The following is an 18,839-nucleotide window of genomic DNA, read 5'->3' on the forward strand; positions in this document are numbered from 1 at the left end:
ATTTTAGTGGGAGGGCCGCCCTTTCCAATACAATATCCCTGAAGCGATTATAATTACGTTGAAACATAGAAAATCGAGGAAAAATTTCCCCTACAAATACCCATCATATTGCAAAAAGTACATATAATAATAATGACATAGAATCGCATTTGTAATTATAGGCCTGGTATTTTGACATTTCTTTGTTCATTTTTAAATAGCTAGGAGTAGACTATGTATTCTGCTTTGGGTTCAGTCCAGTTTGGCCAGGCAGAGATGCCGCATGCTTTCGGGCGAGGCCACGTTCAACTAAAAATGAGTGACTAATTCATCTCCCCGGGGCCTTTCTGGTCATTTGGCATGTTGTCGACAGCGTCATTACGACTGAAAATGAGAGGATGGAGAGATAACTTTGACTGTGACCTTCAAAGGCCAGCAGAGCGTGGCTGTCAACGATTTGAAATCAGTGTCGCCACCCAGTGCGCCTTACCGATACGGATATTTGGAGGTTTTCCATAAAAGCACTTACATTTAATGATTGATGATGATGAAATTTCTCATTTATTTTAATCCATGTAAAGCATGACCACCTCTATCTGTTTCGAAGAAACAGAGTTTGAGCTTTCGCAAGAACAGCAACAAGCCTGTTGACGACCAGAGCGCAGTGTGCTCATGAAAAATGACTCGCACTCGTGAGAAACATGATGCCTCGATGATGGTTTATTTGGAATTGACGAGACAGTTTACATAGCACCAGGTGAAATGGAACCTTTCAGTTCAGGTCGAGCAGCCTACGCTTGCTACCTCTATCTGCAGTTAGTCGTCAGCTTATTGTTCTGTTAGGAGAGGCCGCCCCGGCACCGAGCACCGCTTGTTTGGAAAGCGCAAAGTAATGATACATGACATGGATGCACAGAACACGGATGTGACAGTACAGGAAAACCCCCGTTTTCCAAAAAACTTATTCTCAACAGGAATGTCATATGGCCCAAGTATCCGTTGTATGCAGCCAAGACGTCTTTGTGCGGACACCTTGTGGAATTCAAAAAACCCATTTCCAGAAAATCTCATAGTCAGTCAGGTACAGTATATTGCATGATTCAAGCTATTTGTCCTATAATATTGATATATGAAGATTAACATGACGTGATGGAAATCCACGGATACACTTGGTTATGATTAAAACTTCTACAGCTGGGGTACAGCGGTATGCAAGTGAACGAGTCGCAGCAAAAAAGGTGAAAGAAAAACATGATTGAACTCGATAACAAAGGCCTCTCGATGGAGGAGGGTTATATTAGACGTGGCCTTGATTCACTCTGTTTACCCGATTATAGGTGAGACGTGGTGTTTTGGTGTGTGTTTTTGAAGCACCGGTAGAGAGGAAGAGAGAGGGAACATGGAATTTCTAGCATTGAAGAGAAGAAAAACAAGGGGAAATTGCACGGAAATTGCGAGGACTGCTTGTTTGAAATACAAAAGATCAACTATACTTTGGGTGTGTGCAACAATGTCCATGACTGTGAATCCGGAGGACATCCTTGGATCTTAAAGACAGGTCCAGTATAGGTATAGAACTCATGGTTTAGTAGCTCAGAAAAGGCTCTGATCCTGGCTTCGGTACGTCTCAGGACCAGACCCTTGGACGGGTTTGTCCAAAGTTGACAGCTGAGGTTGTTTTGCGGTTGTCGAGCCGAGGCCTGTTATCCCTGAAACGTGCTTCATCCAAGGTGCTTGTGGTGATTTTTCTCATAGCCCACTGCATTGTTTGTGTTGCTTCCTGAAATAAATAAATACATAATTAAATAAATAAAACACTCGTTGAAGATTATTACCAATCTGGGTTTTCCCCAAAGACAGCCTTTGACCTTACTTACCTAAGTAATCCTTGTAATCCTTGAAGTATTTGTGTCTCAAGCTTCGTCCATCTAAAATAGAGCAAAATAGCATGTGATGAGCATACTGTATATAGCATCTACCAGGGAACTTAACCTACATTATCATTTAGCAGATGCTTTTGTCCAAAGTGACAATTTTTCGCACACCAATGGAGTCATTCAGTTGTCTTGCTCGAGGTCACTTCAGCATGCTAGTAAGAGGAGCCAGGGATTGAACCGGCAACCTGTTGCTGCCATGATTGTAACCCATGTCCATGATATCGTAGTGCACGTCCCTGTTCACCGAGCCCAATCCTTTTTGACCGTACCAGAGTTTCCGCGCTGCTTGATGCACTGGCCCCGGTTGGGAATTCCAGCGGCAGGGTTACCCAGGTTGATGATGTGGCATTCGTATCCCGTGGGACAGTGCAGGGGCTCGTCCCCGTCTTCAGTCGTGCTGCAGGCCTCGGCTGAGGAGCACAATACGGAGGCCGGTGTCACAAAACATGCGCAAACCAACACACACACACACACACACAGACGCACGCACGCACGCACGCACACACACACACTCACAATCATCAGTCACTTGGGGTTGAGTATGATGGCGATGGTTTGAACGGGCTTGATCTGGCTAAAGCGGCCAATTGTGCAGACTTGACTGCGGTGAGGTCATGGATGCAGTGTTTGTGGTTGAACGTGGAGGAGCCCTCGCGGTTGGAGTCGCCGCTTGTCGGGTCGTTATATGAAAACGTGCCATTTTGTGCCCCTCGAACAAAACCGCTCTGTAAATCTGAGTTAACAATAGAAACAAATGAAACATTTCATAATTTAGTTTCTGCGATACTTATATGACTTAATTTGATGCGTTCCGCCGCCGTTTGTCACCGCGCTCTGCTACCGTTCGCTTCCGAGAGTGTTGACGATGGCCGCCCGTCAACCACTGGTTGTGTTTGAGGGGGCACAGCAGATGCAATATTAGGCTTTTGTTTGTTCCGTTAATGCCAAACATGTTCAATAGATAATTTAATCGTGATGTCGTTTCAATATCCTTCATGTTTTTAAATAAAACAACTGGTTTTTCATTTACATCCGCAGTCATCATCATCATTTTTCATCATCTTTTTTGCTAAAACCTCCCAATAAATCTGCCTCCAAAATATTATGATTAGTGATATTGAATTAAAGGTTTATGAATGTCCCATTATAACTCCAATACACCCATAACTGTAACCCAAACAAGCAGAATAATATAATATAATATATATAATACGGTCACTGTTGTCAACCCTGTGACTGAGGTGCCAGCCCTGTTACTTGTATAATATTCTAATATAATTTAAAAAATGAAAAGACAAATGTAAAATCAGCTCATTTTATATGCTAAGTAAAAGAGACCAGTAATCCACTGAAAGAAATTGGGGTATTATTATTTTGTTTCCATAACCTTTTCTTAAAACAGAAGATGCTCATTTTACAAAAGTGTCAATTGTAAATGAGCATATTCATCTACGATAAAAAAAAAAGTCTCAAAAGTCTCAAAACTCCTCAATATTCTCACTTTACAAGCACAGTTAGTGTAGCAAGGGGGATTTTATCTTTCATAGTATAACAGGGTTGATGAAACACACACATGCATGTTGATTATATGTGAAAAAAATAAAATAAAATAAGATACCTGAGGTAAGAGGTAAGAATCTACTCCATCCAAAAAGGGGCTCAAATTCTTTTAAAACAGTACTTGGAAAATCAAACATTAAGAATGGGAAATGGCATGTTTTCGCATAATGAGCCTGTTAATCGCGGCTCCCTGGAGGTCTTCATGTAGTGTGATCCATGCGCCTTCAGTCGCCAAGCAAATGTTTGGCGCCGGTATGGATATCACACACTCCTCTTGTGTGTTTGTTGTAAACACACACACACGCGCACGCACACACACACATACACGCGCGCACACACACACACACACACACACACACACACATACACACACACACACACACACACACACACACACACACTTTGTAACTGCACACTCAATGTACACTAACAATAATGTTTGTTTGTTTGTTTTTTGTTTTTTTTTACCATTAGAAACTGTCCTGTGTTTTAACATGCATGTCCTAATAAGTAATTAAGAGAGAAAAGTAAAAAGAAATGCAAAGCATTTGGTGTTAATGAAAGTGTGTTCAGAAGTAACCTACTAATGATGCGTTGCTCTCCCCTAAATCAAAGTGCATTAGCGCTTTTAATAACAAAAGGTATCGGTTTCAGTGATTCTGGCCCTGGTATTACTTGGTATCGGATCGCAAAACCGGATTTTGTGGAGAGGCGTCGCTCTTGGGTTGTTGGGGGCAACGGGAAGCTACCCAAGCCGACCGTTAGAGAATCAATACATCCATGGACCAACGGCTCGAGATGAAGTGTGTCCACTCACCTTGCAGGACCTCTTCAGGTCCGTCTAGCAGCCAGCCGTTCCCCCCCAGCCATCGAGGTTTGGGCTGCACCAGCCAGTCCAGCACTAGCCACACACATACACACTTGTTTCAAATAACACTCAGTTCAAATAACACTTATCAAATTCAGTAATTCTGCTGAGCTTACTTATTGTAGTTTCAGTCAGTTTGACCACGACTAACAAATGCACTTTGTGGATTACAGCGCCGGCGTGATGGTTGATGGTGATGGTCATTTCAAGACAGAACTAGTAGTAATAATAGTAGATGTGTTGTCTGGTCTATTCCAAATAATAGGAGACTGCGTTTCAGCGAAACACGGCGTCGTGTGTCCAGACACACAGCGGTGTGCCGTACCCACCGGGCGGGGGCTGGACAGACTCCAGGCAGGCGTAGATGCAGCCGTTGTAGCAGCAGCGCTTATGGCGTTCGCACTCCGAGTCTGAGCGGCAGCCCGGGACCTCGCAGGCACGCTCGGGCAGCATCTGGGGCGGTGGGGGACACCGGTCATTCTTCTGGTGCTGAGCCAATTGAGACTGGTTGGGGTACTCATAGTCCTGAGAGAGAGAGGGAGAGAGAGAGGGGGAGAGAGGGAGAGACAAACACAGACAGACAGATGGAAAAAGAAGAATGAGAATCTGTTTAATTTGCCGAGGTGCGTTTCCATGTACAAGGCCTTTGACTTGGTATTGGTTGGTGCATTGTTTTATACCATCAACAGACGACTAACATACTGTAGAAGAGCTTTAAAACCTAAAAGACAATCTTTTCAAAATATACAGAATATACAGAATATGCTCTATCTTTTTCTTCTTCATCTTCTTCTTCTTCTTCTTCTTCTTCATCTTTCGGCTGCTCCCGTTAGGGGTCGCCACAGCGTATCATCTGCCTTCTGTTCTGGGCATCTTCCTCCCTTACACCAACCGCCTGCATGTCCTCCCTCACCAAATATGCTCTATGCATAAGCTAAATGAAAAGGCTACGACAGGGGCTAAGTATGTTTGCTGAGATGGCAACAAGATACGAAAATAGACCGTCGACACCCAAGTCCTCTACCAAGTACCTCATAATATTTTCAACAGGCCATACAGGAGCATTTTAAGAATCCCTTTAATGCTGTGCACCCTCTTTGCACCCTCTTTTCACCTGCAGAGGGCAGCAGCACCATTCGGCTTTGATTGCAGTGCAGTTGCAGCAGACCCATGTGTGGTGTGCAAGCTTTGGATGTCTGCTTAAACTGGATTGGGAAGGTGATTCGGCAGAGGAAAAAGTAGGACCAAATGTGCAAGCCAAGCAACCACACACACACACACACACACACACGCACGCACGCACGCACGCACGCACACACACACACACACACACACACACACACACACACACACACACTTTGCAACTATTTATTCATAGCCACAGCTAGGTTTGGACATTGCATTGCATTGCGAATGCATCCTTTGGGCATGCAGGCTAAATGTTCCAATATTTATAGGAATCATGTGAGAGGGAAATCAGTGTACAATCTGCCCATGTCCTTTCCCCATTGCTCCTTTATGAATCCCCTTTTGTTTTTAGTTGCGCTCCGATTAAGTTTTCCTGCAACACGTGCAATCCAATCCAGGCGATTCCAGTTGAAAAGTGTGAAATAGAAACGGAGGACGAAATACAGAAATATTGATAGTGTAGAAAGGCATTGTTGTGTTATGTTTCTACCCCACAGCACAGACGTTGTTGAGTCTGCCAAGTCTCCAGTTTGGCATGTTGGCAATGGGATTGAAGTTTTAAGATTTCCAAATGGCGTGTTTACTTGAAAGCGTTGGTCTGTGTTTACCTAGAAATTAACTTCATCCCCCTGTAAACCTGTCGAGTCATGCTTTTCATTCCCGTCTCTACGTTGTCGCCAGTGGGGGAAAGTCAATCCCAGTGTTCACCCTTGTACTTGCGTTTCTCTCCTTGCCCTACAGCTGCCTTTTCTTACTAAAATCGTCATGAATGTATTGGTGTGAAATGAAGGCACCCTGGCAAAAAGCATCACAAATCTGTCAAAAACAAAAACACACAAATCTGTTTCCACCTAAAACAGGAGTGTGGTGTGGGGATGGTGTGGTTGGAGCAGCCACACCTGTCCTGGGTCTAGGAAACTGGGGGCCCACGATCAGAGTGGCTGCATACCTGTTGCTCCTTGGTTGATCTAAGGAGCAACAGGTAAAACCCCCATCCCCACACACACTCAGGAGAGAGGAGCCCTGTCATGACACACTCCATCTGCACCAGGGCTTGTTCGACCTAGCCCATTCTCTACAATAAATTGGTATCTTCCCACCCCCTATTGTCTGTGTCTCTGTCCCGGAGGGCCCTGAAAACGTCACTTGGGTGGCGTGTGGCCGGCGAAACTGCGACCTAGGAGATAAACCCAGAGTGGAACTTATTGCAGGAAAACGAACAATTTAGTTGTCTGGGATTCTTCTATGATCACTATGCCTTGGTGCGCTCTGTTTATTCCTGAAGTACCTTGCAGTATTTTCCTGCGCCTCGGCCTTCCGATTTGTTTCTCCGAATTTCTCACGAGAACTGCCTCTGCTGAGAGCTCAAAGGCTTTTCTCGTTTCTTTTCCAACATCCAAATGAGATTTCTTAGAAGTGTGGACGATTTGCTAAGAAGTCTTCGGAGGCGAGCGAGTGCTGTTTTGTGGGAAGTGCTCATCAGTGTCCCAGAGACAAAGCGAGAGAGGGAACGTTATGGTGGTTATTTCTCTCTCTCTCTAGATTACTAATTAGATAATGGGCCTGTGGGCTGCATGCGATCATTAAAGCAGTGCTGTTTATTTGGCAGGCTGAGCAAGCTCTCCCCCGAAACAACCCTAAAAGTGAAAGCAAATGTTTGGCGCCGATATGGATATCACACACTCCTCTTGTGTGTTTGTTGTAAACACACACACACACGCACTCACACGCACGCACACACACACACACACACACACACACACACACACACACACACACACACACACACACACACAGACTTGCTCTGTTGGCTGCCAGTTTTCCTGGGTGGCTCGGGGTGACTTGAGTTAACGCCAATGTTAGCAATGTGAGGTTATTACGGTCAGAGCGCCGTAAAAAAAAATCAAAATAAAGTCATTGAGTTTCATGCAGATCCCGTCGTTAAACAGGCTCAGCTTTTTAAGACGTGAACGTTTCTGTGGTCAAAATGTTGAGGGGATAAAAGTTTGACCAAAGTTTACTCAGGTTTAGATATTAACATATAAACCGCCCTAGCCGTAATCCCCGGTACAGTACACACATATACACCAAGACATATTTGACTTTAAGAGAGGTTATTAGGGTGGAGTAACACATTCTCAATCCTTCCACCGTCCCACATCTATGAATGAAAACTGGAGTTTCCTGTGGCCAGATAATGAGAACTGCTTCCTTATCTCATATCAAATGACTTCCCGAAAGTCTCAAAGTCAGAGTAGGTCAAGCATACCCTTCTTGTTTGGTTTGCCTTTATCTGCACTTTTTTGCTTGTGTGTGTGTGTGTGTGTGTGTGTGTGTGTGTGTGTGTGTGTGTGTGCGCGTGTGTGCTTGTGTGTGTGCGCGTGTGTGGGTGCGCGCGTGTGTGTGTGTGTGTGTGCGTGCGCGCGTTTGCACAGTGTGCACATGCGAGTGTAATTTGTGTATCTTTATCAGGGCTCGACGATAACAGTTGCCCAGTTGCCCCAGGCAACCAGAGTTGGGCTATTGCCAATCATCTCCTGCAGTGGGCTTGCCCCCGTTATCAACCACTTACCACCACAAATCAGACTATTTTTTGCAAAAGGTTAAATCTTAAAAGTTACACACATTTACAAACGCCGGTCAAGATGTGAGGGTTGACGTGTGACCTTAAAACAACAGACCAAAAATGATTTACCTTGTGAAGAAAAGCCTTCACCCTTCATATGCCAAAGCCATTTACCGTTTGTGAAATGTCAAATTGGACATATTATTGGCATTGATGTCTTGAATTCTTCCACTGTAGTTTCTATGTGGCATCACAAGATGGCGCCACTAGGTAGTGTTAGCATTAGTGTGTCGGCAGAGTGATGCGAGGGATGAGAATCCAGGTGGACAAGTGGTTGCCATTCGTGATCTGTCATCATTAACCTACAGAGATCATTATTCGGAAATAACGGGCCGCTATTGAGCAATGGGAATAGAGTGTTCCACAAAGCCTTGTCATTTCAGCAACCAGTTTGTCATTCATGGGGACCAGAGACAATTTAAAATAGTCAGCCATGCAATCGCTGGAGGAAACAATCCAAATGATCCAGCCTTTTGGGTCCCGTGGCATTGTTGACGTGTATGAGTCTACTTGGTGTGTGGGTCAGTTGTTCCACAATCCCACTTGTCTGTCTGTCTGTCTGTCTGTCTGTCCGTCAGGGTCCTGTGTGTGGTGGTCTGCCTTGGTATGTCTCTGGATGCCCGACAGGGCTGCCAGGCGCTGCGAGCCGTGTTCTATCACGGAACCCTGCACACGTCTCTCTGAAGCCGTGTTTATTTACACTTCTGTCTGAACATTTTCCAGCCCGCTGCAACCCAGCCCGCCGCAAGCAGCCATGTGCGTGACGTCTGTGCCCACCTCTATTTTCTCTCCCTCACTCTCCTCTTCTGCCTGACTGTTTTTTTGTTTGTTTGTTTGTTTGTTTGTTTTATTGCAGATTTCCTGCACAATTTAGCCTATCTATCCGTCTATCTGTCCGCCTGTACGTCCAACCATGCTCACTTTCCTGGAGATCTTGCCCTGTCCGTATTGCCCTTTTTTTCCTGCCAGTGGAAAGTGACGCTTCCTAATAGGAGGACATGTCATTGATACCTTCTCCACCTTCTCTATCGGTGCTTTCAACCTTTTTCATATTAAGGACCCTCAAAGTTTAATGTTAACTGTTGGGGACCCCCTGGAACCTATTGAAGGGACCCCCGGGGGCCCCTAGACCCCGCACTTAGAACAACTGCTCTAGTGAGTCTGTGGCGTGTGGTAGGGGTGAGAAGCCACCGGAGACCTGGTCCTGCTCTGTGACTGCTCTGAGATCAGACCATTGAGCATTTTGTCTGGCGATCCCTGAGAGATATTCAGAAAGAGTTTTGGCTTCCTGTATGCAAACACACACACACACACACGCACGCACACATGCACGCACGCACGCACGCACGCACGCACACACACACACACACACACACACACACGTCCAGCTTCTGAACACACGTTTGCAAACTTCATTTGACCCGTCCTCTCTTCTCAAACCAAGTCCTAAGTCTATTCCTATCCCTTGTGCCTACTAAAATCCCATCTGTTTTGCTTCTGGGTAGGCGGGATTCATTTCCGGTCTCCAGACAGACAGACGGACGGACAGCCCTGTCCAAGTGACTGATCTGACGCATATACTCACTATAATATTGAAGAGGAAGAGGAATCACTTCATTGATCCCAATGGGGAAAGTTGTCCTCTGCATTTCAGCCACCCTAACTCGGAGTGGTGGTTCTGCCACAGCACAGCGCCTGGAGACCAACAACAGCTGCGTTGCCAATGCCTTGTTCAGGGTCATCGGCCTGAGTGTCTAACCCTAACATCCACGTCTTTAGGATGGGAGAAAACCCACATGAACATGGGGAGAACATGCAAACTCCAGAAATTCGATAGTTCTAACCACCGACCACCAGATGGACAGGCAGTCAGACAGTAAGTTGGGAAAGGTATACATAATGTTTAAAAAAAAAACTGACTGATTGAGTCTTTTGTGACAGATGTAGAAAAAAAACAAAAAAAAAATCTGATGGAAGACCTTGTGCAGAGAAAAGGACTGGATCCACAGGAAGTCTGTTTTATGTACTTCAACTGAGGTGGAGCAGTCGTGAACACGAGTGATTCGAGTTTGGAAGACCGTTGAGAATCGGATCTGCTTTCCTGTCAATCACTTCGGACCAGTTGTAGCGGCGCTTTGCCCTTCCCCGATCATGCATCTGGCATCCATCGCTATGCACTGGAGCCACTGACGACAACCTCCTTCTTTTTGAATACTATTTAGCGTGAAAACATAAGCAAGTGAAGTGTCAAGCCCCTCTGGAAATGACTGATCGGCATAATGGACAAAATGTCATTCTACAGAATTGCTGAGCCAGGGCTAGAAGGCGATCGTGCAACCTGTCGATTTTAACGGTTTCATTTCGGCTTCAAATCTGCAGCTCCCCAACAGGAGAGAGACGTACGGTGCTGTGTCTCATCTGCGCTGAGTGTTTGCATGCAGCTTCATCTACTTTGACTGTCGATTTTGGCCAGACTAATCCAGTATGAACCCAAGCGATGCCTTGTTGACCAGCAGGGCTCACATCATCTGACTTGGATTAGCCCAACATTACAACCACAATGAAAGTAAACGCGTGCGCACACACACACACACACACACACACACACACACACACACACACACACACACACACACACGCACACACACACACACACACTGGATCACATGTGAATTGGATCATATGGAATAATGGACACTGTGTGGCTGTATTTTATTATGGACTGTATTTGTCATGAATGCTTTTCTTCCGTCATTCTTGGAAGACTGGTTATAATTATCTCATAGGTGAAAACGCCGCCCCTTTATTTAGTCTTTTCGAAAATTCTGCAATATGGACTCTGTGAACTTGGCGGGCTTAGCGGAGGTCTGTGCTGAAATACAGCTGCTGCTTTCACTCTGCCTCAATTGGATAATTCACCAGACAAGCAATTACTTTCTCATGGGACTCAATTCTCATTCAACTCGACTTGGAGCGAGATAGATGGACAGAGAGAGAAAGAGAGGGAGAGAGAGAGAGAGAGAGAGAGAGAGAGAGAGAGGGAGGGAGTGAGAGAGAGAGAGAGAGAGGGGGGGGAGAGAGAGGGAGAGAGAGGGGGGGAGAGAGAGAGTGAGAGAGAGAGAGGGAGAAAGAGAGAGAGAGAGAGAGAGAGAGAGAGAGAGAATGGAGGAAGATGAATGAAAGCAATAGGGGGTAATAAAGGACGACTCGGCTCCTTTTTGGGACTCGGTTCCTGCAGAGTCACTCAGTGAAAAGAATCGACTCTTGCACTGTTCGTTGAGTTGGTGTAACGCACGGTGAACAAAGGAGGACGTCCTTTGAGGGAGGAACGGGTGGATAGATGGAATTCTCACGTGAATAATGGAATTCTGTCAAAATGATAAATTTTGGTGGAGTGCAAAGTGGAAATTAGTCACATTCAATATGAATGATGCCAAATGCCTTGACCTTTTTACAAAGGCACCGAGTTGTGAAGGAAACCAACAACAACTCTTTTTCAACTCTTTTGGCAGCGACTCGGTACGGTACGAACGTTTGCGAGGCTTGCATCACTTCGCTGACGTTACCGGGGACATTTTCTATATCATTCCATCCTATTCTATTCCCTTCCGTGCAATTCTACGAGCTCTTCAAAGCTTTCTTTTGTTGTTTCGAGTCACGTTGCTCTTGCCGAGGGAGTAGCTTGGGCACCACACTGTACCTCCCGGTGGCTGTCATTATAAAGCATTGCTTCTCGGATCTTCAAAGCCAGTGCAGCATTAAATCAGCTTCAGCGCTACCTGCCGAGCCTCCCCGGGCCCCGGGCCAGAGGCAAACAGCCGGTCTGGCTCGGGACAGGAAGAGCCAGCGTGCGTGTGAGCATCTGCAGACGCCCTCTCCTAATTCCCGGCCCTGTCAAAACCCTGTCCACATCGCGTCTAATAAATGGAACTGTAAAGATAGTGCTCTAGACTATTATCCTGGAAGCCGTTCAACACACACGCAGACGTGCCAAGGCACACGTCCCAACAAGACTCTTATGGCTGTGGGCCTCCACAACCAGGTGTGTGCCTATATGCTTTATATGTATGGCATATGTGCTTTAAAAGGACAACACACCTTGTTGCACCCCATAATGTAATAATTTCCGGAAAATGTAATAACGCCTGAAAATGTAATACAATTGGCACTCAACTTGTAACTTGTAACTTAATGTAATAATCAGTAATGTAATAAAAATGTCCTGACTGCAATAACGTAATACCTTATAATATTATTGGGAATTTATTACATTTTCAGGTCGGTCCTGTTCTTTTCAAAACTGATGATGTAATAATTTTGATGGATAATGCAATAATGTGAAGTACGCTCCTCCAAGTGTGCAAGTATACCAAATATATAATACTGTTAGTGTCAAGCCTGCTGAAGACACTCACATTTGACACTGATTTCATGTTTGGAAATGTAAACTCTAGGCTTTATGTAGAATTAGAAATTTGCAACAGATGGCAAGTTGTACATTGTTCTCAGGCAAAGAATGCATTCAACTAAAATCCCTATCAATGGGAAATGAACCCACCAATACCCATGCTGACTGGTCATTGTGCAAGGATCGCCCATTAGGCCAGAGTGGATTTTGGACAGATTGAGATTAGACATCATCAGACGATGACAAAATCTGCAGAAGATGGCTAACATTACACAAGCGAGTGATGAAGGCAAATCGATTCAATCTCCATGAAATGTTCTTTTTCATCGTCAACAGCGATTCTTACTGAATGCAGTGTCTCCTTTGCCTCGCCTGATTTTATGACATTTCTGTATTTGAAAAGGGTTTCATATCCAATTTGAAATGAATAAAAAAGTTGACCTTAATGATTAAGTACATTTAAAAGTAGAGACTTTTTTGACTTTTACTCAATTGCACCCCCATGGATTACGATGGGGGATCCAACCACAGATTTCCTAGTTTTAAAGGGGGGCCTGACCAAAAAAATAAATAAATATATATATATATATATATATATATATATATATATATATATATATATATATATATATATATATATATATAATATCCACCTATACTTGTATGTATGCATGTATTTGTGTGTGTTAATGGCTAAATCCTCTTCCTCTCCTCCTCCTCCCTCACCTGCCCAAAAAAAAAGCTGAGAACCTTTGTCCCTAATTAACTTATGAACTCTTTTCGTGACATTTTTTCTGCCTAACAGCGAGGGAAAATTAAGAAGGTGCCGGAGATGACCTATGAACCCTGCGTGTGAGAGAGACAGAGAGAGAGAGAGAGAGAGAGAGAGAGAGATAGAGAGAGAGAGAGAGAGAGAGAGAGATTGTTCTTGGCAAACAGTGTTTGTTACTTGATGAGCGTCTCTGGTTTTTATTTAACTACCTGATAATATCCCAAATGTGGCTTTACGGGGCTTCGCGTTTGTTTATTTTTTTGAAACATAATTAAATAAAGTAAATTCAAATTGTTTAAAATCCCTCAGAGTTGGATCAGCCGCGAGGAAATAAACAAAATAGAGAAAGGAAGATCTCATATTATTACAGGAATCAACGACTCTTATGTAGAAGGAAAGTGTTGGATCCTGCGTTTCGTAACCGTTGCATTTATCCAAGTTTTTTTTGTTGTTGCTTTAAAGTGTATTAGTGTGCACCTTCCCATATCTGTTGGCATCAGATTCGAGCAATACAGCTGACGTTCTTCAATTCATACCAAATCAACTGTTCTCTAGTAGTTGCTTTGTCTTACTTTCTCTCAATAAGGAGACACGGATAGGAAGCCACGTCAGGTGGCAGCCATTGAAGTTGTCAGTCCACTGACACATAATATTCATAGTGGTCCTGAATCGAAGAAGGGTGGGGTTATGTTTCGATGCCGGGGTCACAACGAAGTTCTCTCCTCCTTCGAGGGGTGAGGCGAAAAAACGTGGAAGGAGAGAGAGAGAGAGAGAGAGAGAGAGAGATTTTAGAAAAAAAGAGCGATCGATTGCGATACGTAGGGATTGAAAAGTTTTCAGAGGGAGGGAGCGGGAGGGAGCGGGAAGCGAACTCCATCACACGGCTGTCCTCAGCATGTTCCAATTAGAGCCGCTTTGAAGCAGGCTCAAGCCAAACCTCCCTTCTTGGCTCCTTCGGAGAAAAGGAGGCCAGGCGAGGGAAAGGGAAGGGAAAGAACCAGGAAGACTCATTGCAGTGGGTGAGCTATATGGAGGGAGGGAGAGAGCGGGAGGGAGAGAATGCTATATTGTGGAGGGAGGGTCGGGGGTCGGGGGTCGGGGGTTGGAGGCGTGGGGAGGGTGGGGGTCCCACATGCTACATTGAGCCCTCGTTAGATCTGATCAATCAGAGCCCCAGTGAGCTGAATTAACAAGCCGGGGCCCCGGTCTGCCACTGCCGCAGTTCCTGTTCTGATAATCCGCTAGAGAAACACACACACACACACACGCACGCACGCACGCACGCACGCACACACGCACGCACGCACGCACACACACACACACACAAACAATCTCACAAACTCCAAAACTCAGTCACACATACCTCCCACGAAATCGTACTCAAATTACAGCTGCAACCTTTATCTACTCACACAGAAACTTGTGGAGTGCATGTGGCACAACACCACACCTGCCCTCATAAATTACAAGTTTTACTATCAACTTTTGCCTCCCGACCGCATTCTACTGCTATTTCATTCTCCACCCTGTTTTTTCAGGGACGTCCAAGGGAGGGGTTGGCGTTCGGGGTCAACCTCTCCACCTCTAACTTCAGCCACAAAACTCTTCTCGCTGTGTGAAAGCTTAGCCCGCGGCAGCCCCCTCTGTCGCCTCTATCGGAGCTTCTTCTTATTTGCTTGCTATGGTGCACTGCAGGGCTGTTCAACCGGCGGCACCGGGGCCAAATGTAGCCCGCACATCAAAGTAGGTTGGCCCTTTGAATAAGATAAGTTTGCAACTACAACTAAAGAAAAAACCCGCACCTTAAACATGACTAAATGTCCTCCAAATGTCCAATAAAAACTTTCCCCATCCATTGGTGTCTCATCCAATCCCCATTTTTCTCACTCACATTGTGTTAAACTACTGTACAATTTCTAAAGTCTGGCATATTGAACATGTGCTAGCACAGTACCAAGTTAGAAAACACATATTGATAAGTTGGCAAAGTTGGCAAAATGTTTCCGGCTCATAGTTAAATTCAACCTGGGGGCTGAAAGGCATTAAAAACAACGCATATATTGGAAACATGACTATGCAGAGGCACGATAAAACAATATGAGAGGTTAATATCCAAAAATACAGTTATATGTTTCACACTTTGGGTGTTTCGGCATTTTCTAGTTCATTGTTTTGTTTCAACAGCCAAAAAATATCATGTTGATTTGCAGGAACCCTATACTGACGAGAAAGTTGAAAATCTTTTCCCCCACACAGCAGTTCCAGTAAACACACATGCACATGCAGCGAGGTCAGGTGTGGCGGGCCCCACCTTCTGGTTGAGTCCCCTCTTCCTGATGCGGCGGGCATCACTTCCTGCGGGCAGTGCCAGCAGGCTGAGCAGCAGCAGCAGCGCCCGCGGAGCCGGCATGGTCCTGCTGTCGTCCGCCGATCTCACTCCTCCTCCTCCTCCTCCTCCTCCTCCTCCTCCTCCTCTTCCTCCTCCTCCTGCTGCAGCTCCTTCAGTCTTCCAGCGCTTCCCTCCTCCTCCTCCTCCTCTTCCTCCTCCTCTAATCTCTCGCGCCAACAAAGTACTCCCCGCCTGCAAATGATCTTGGTCCCAAACTGTCTCACCGCGTCCCCCCTCTCTCTCTCTCTCTCTCTCTCTCTCTCTCTCTCTCTCTCTCTCTCTCGCTCCGTTCCTGTCGCTGTCCTCTATAAATCCAGTGCCGTGCCCTTTCTCCCGGTGCTTCGGCAGTGGCGGGAGGTTGGGGAGAGGAGGGGAGGGGAGGCGGGGGTAGGGGGGGCCCCGGGGGGAGCCTACGCAAGCTTCCTCTCCGTACGGCAGGAGAAGCTGCCCTCCCTTGGACTGTGGCTGCTGGAGAGGGAGAAAGCCAGTGACAGGACAGAGCGACGGAGCAGCGCGAGGAGAGCGAGAATGAATGGAGGCTGTGTTTGTAGAGCAGAGGAGGAGGAGGAGGAGGTGGAGTAGGAGGAGGAGGAGGAGGAAGAGGTGGGGGGTGAGTATGCAGCCGAGTGAGGAAAATCTGGAGAAAGGAACAGCAGCAGCTGTCCACGCATCAGTCGCGCAAGAGTAAGTGAGAGAGAGAGAGAGAGAGAGAAGGGAGAGAGAGAGAGAGAGAGAGAGTCCAACGCACATGTCTCTGGGAGACACGGAGGGGTGGGAGGTTGAGGAAAGGGAAAGGGCAATGTGTTTGGGACCTCCCTCTTTAGCCCTTTAACCCCCCACCCCCCCGCCCCCCCCCCGACACCGCCAACACCACCCCCTGTAGCGCTGCACCGCACAGCACATCTGGCAGTGTTTCGGCGAATCTCTGCGACAGAGTTGTGTCTGCGCGGTCGGTCGGAAGGGCATCGGGGATCGGTGGTGGTGGTGGGGGGTGCGGGGTGCTTTAGTCCACATGCTTGCGGATGGGGAGGGAAGGCGTGGGGCGGGGGTGGGAGGGCATCAGGGGCCACTATGGGACCTTGCATTCTTCCGCTTCGCGGCGTGACATTTACATGCATGCCTGAACTCACGCAACATGGGAAAATTTCGACTGGAAAGGCTGGTGCACCTGGTTCCCTGATATATCCACGCCAAGATCATGATCCTGGGATATTTATGAATATTTTTTTTCGGAAGAGCCAGTTTTGGAAACCAAAAAAGTTCTATATGAATTTGCGTGTATGTGTGTGTGTGTGTGTGTGTGTGTGTGTGTGTGTTTGTGTGTGTGTGTGTATGTGTGTGTGTGTGTGTGTGTGTGTGTGTGTGTGTGTGTGTGTGTGTGAATGGGTGTGTGAGTGTGTGTCTAAATAGCATGTTTAGATAGGATGCTGTGTGACTTCGATGGCAGTGACCCATGAAGACTGAAGGCATTTGGTGTGTTTCAGGGAAAGCCCCCCCCCCTCCCTCTCTCTCTCTCTCTCTCTCTCTATCTTTCTCTCTCTCTCTCTCTCTCCCTCTCTCTCTCTTTCTCTCTCACTCTCTCTCTCCAGTGTAAATGTATCTCAGAACTTGTTTCCATCTCAAATCTCTCTATCTCTCTCTCTCTCCCTCTCCCTCTCTCTCCCTCTCTCTCTCTCTCTCTCTCTCTCTCTCTCTCTCTCTCTCTCACACCCCCACCTTGCCACCGAAACCCTGCTCCCTCTGTACACACAGTCCTGTGCTGAAAGGGAGAAAGAATGCTAAGCCCGCACAAATCTCCGTCATTATTAGTTTTACAGGAGCAGCGCTCATGTCACTGGGAGGCCCGGGCTTCGGTTACACAAAAGGCAGAGTAAAGAGAGAGAGGGAGAGAGAGAGAGAGAGAGAGAGAGAGAGAGAGAGAGAGAGAGAGAGAGAGAGAGAGAGCGAGAGAGAGAGAGACAGAATTTTGCGGAACAATGTGAATAGATGAGCGATAGTGTGAGAACAGAAGACATTTGATGATATCTGTAGTGTTGCTGCTCATAAGATGGAGGTGTCCAAACCATGAGGTGAAACTGATCAGGGGGATGGTTCCGGGACCATATTCACACTATCAGACAATGAATATTAAAAGGATTTGTTTGTGTGACAGGATTTTCTGGAGTTTAGCTGTGTTTTATCTCAGCCCTTGTTTAGCACGTAGGTTCCAGCCCTTTTCTCCAAACTGGACGCTCCCATCAGGGGTTCAATGCAAGTAATGGGGGACAAATAACGATCTGTATTCAGTGCTGAACTCACTCCATATTTCAGGCAAAGCCAACATGTTGCCACAGCAGTCTGAATTTGCAAATTTGAGGAGTTATTTAGAAAAATAAATGTGTCAAATTACCTCTTTGCTGGTGCTATTGTGCCAAACGCAGATTACTTGCATAAAACTCCTGATGGGAATGTAAAGCCGTGTGTTCAGTTTGGAGAAATGGCTGGAACCTACCTACGGACTGCACGAGGGGTGAGTATAAAACATGGATATGCTTCAAAGAATCAATTCCTTTAAACACAGGCACATACGCACATGTAAATACACACACCGGCATGCACAAAACCATGAGCATCAACAAGTCATTTTTATCGTTATGCAGACCTGTGTGCACACGCTGGGTCTTACCCAAAAGCCGCCGTGAGAGAGTGAGTGAAGTGCAGGTGAGCCTGGGCAGATGTTTGGGTGGACGTGCGGCGGACCAGACAGTTACATCACTTGAAGACAATGCAGAGAGCAAAAAGAGATTTGGAGGCACCACAAGAGATAAGGCATGATGTTGGGCTGATTGTTCAGAGATGTAAGAGAGACATTCCTTCCATCTGAGGTACTTCAGGATGGAGTGTGTGAGTGTGTGTGTGTGTGTGTGTGTGTGTGTGTGTGTTCATATCACATGCTTCCCAGTTCCCATCTATGATGGCTAGGATTTGCTAATTGTCCTCAGATGGATTCAAGTCAATGGGCGAGGCAACTCCTCCTCACCCAAAAAGTGCGGACCAGAAAGAATGTCAACCTTGTCAACGTCGCCAGTATCTAAAAGCTCAACGCACTCAAAGTCCCCGTTGAAGTTAAAAA

At 46.1% G+C, this 18,839-nt stretch overlaps 1 protein-coding gene across 1 annotated transcript; it reads right to left on the reverse strand.

The window, feature by feature from the left end:
* Positions 1-676: 676 nt before the first annotated feature.
* wfdc1 (WAP four-disulfide core domain 1) lies at positions 677-15,857 on the reverse strand. Its single transcript, XM_080002316.1, has 6 exons — positions 15,650-15,857; positions 4,674-4,869; positions 4,294-4,377; positions 2,186-2,326; positions 1,857-1,907; positions 677-1,759 (listed from the first exon to the last, which is right to left on the reverse strand). The coding sequence occupies exons 1-6, from the start codon at positions 15,746-15,748 to the stop codon at positions 1,701-1,703; spliced, it is 630 nt and encodes a 209-aa protein (XP_079858442.1). The 5' UTR covers positions 15,749-15,857; the 3' UTR covers positions 677-1,700.
* Between the last annotated feature and the right edge of the window lie 2,982 nt (positions 15,858-18,839).

This window comes from Zeus faber (assembly GCF_960531495.2).
Source record: "Zeus faber genome assembly, chromosome: 6".
NCBI lineage: Eukaryota > Metazoa > Chordata > Actinopteri > Zeiformes > Zeidae > Zeus > Zeus faber.

Coding starts and splice junctions, on each gene's coding strand:
- wfdc1 (XM_080002316.1), bottom strand. CDS start 15,748: ATGCCGGCTCCGCGGGCGCTGCTGCTGCTGCTCAGCCTGCTGGCACTG. Junction 4,378..4,673: donor GTCTGTCCAGCCCCCGCCCG/GTGGGTACGGCA, acceptor GTGTGTGGCTAG/TGCTGGACTGGCTGGTGCAG. Junction 1,908..2,185: donor CAAGCAGCGCGGAAACTCTG/GTACGGTCAAAA, acceptor GCTCTATTTTAG/ATGGACGAAGCTTGAGACAC.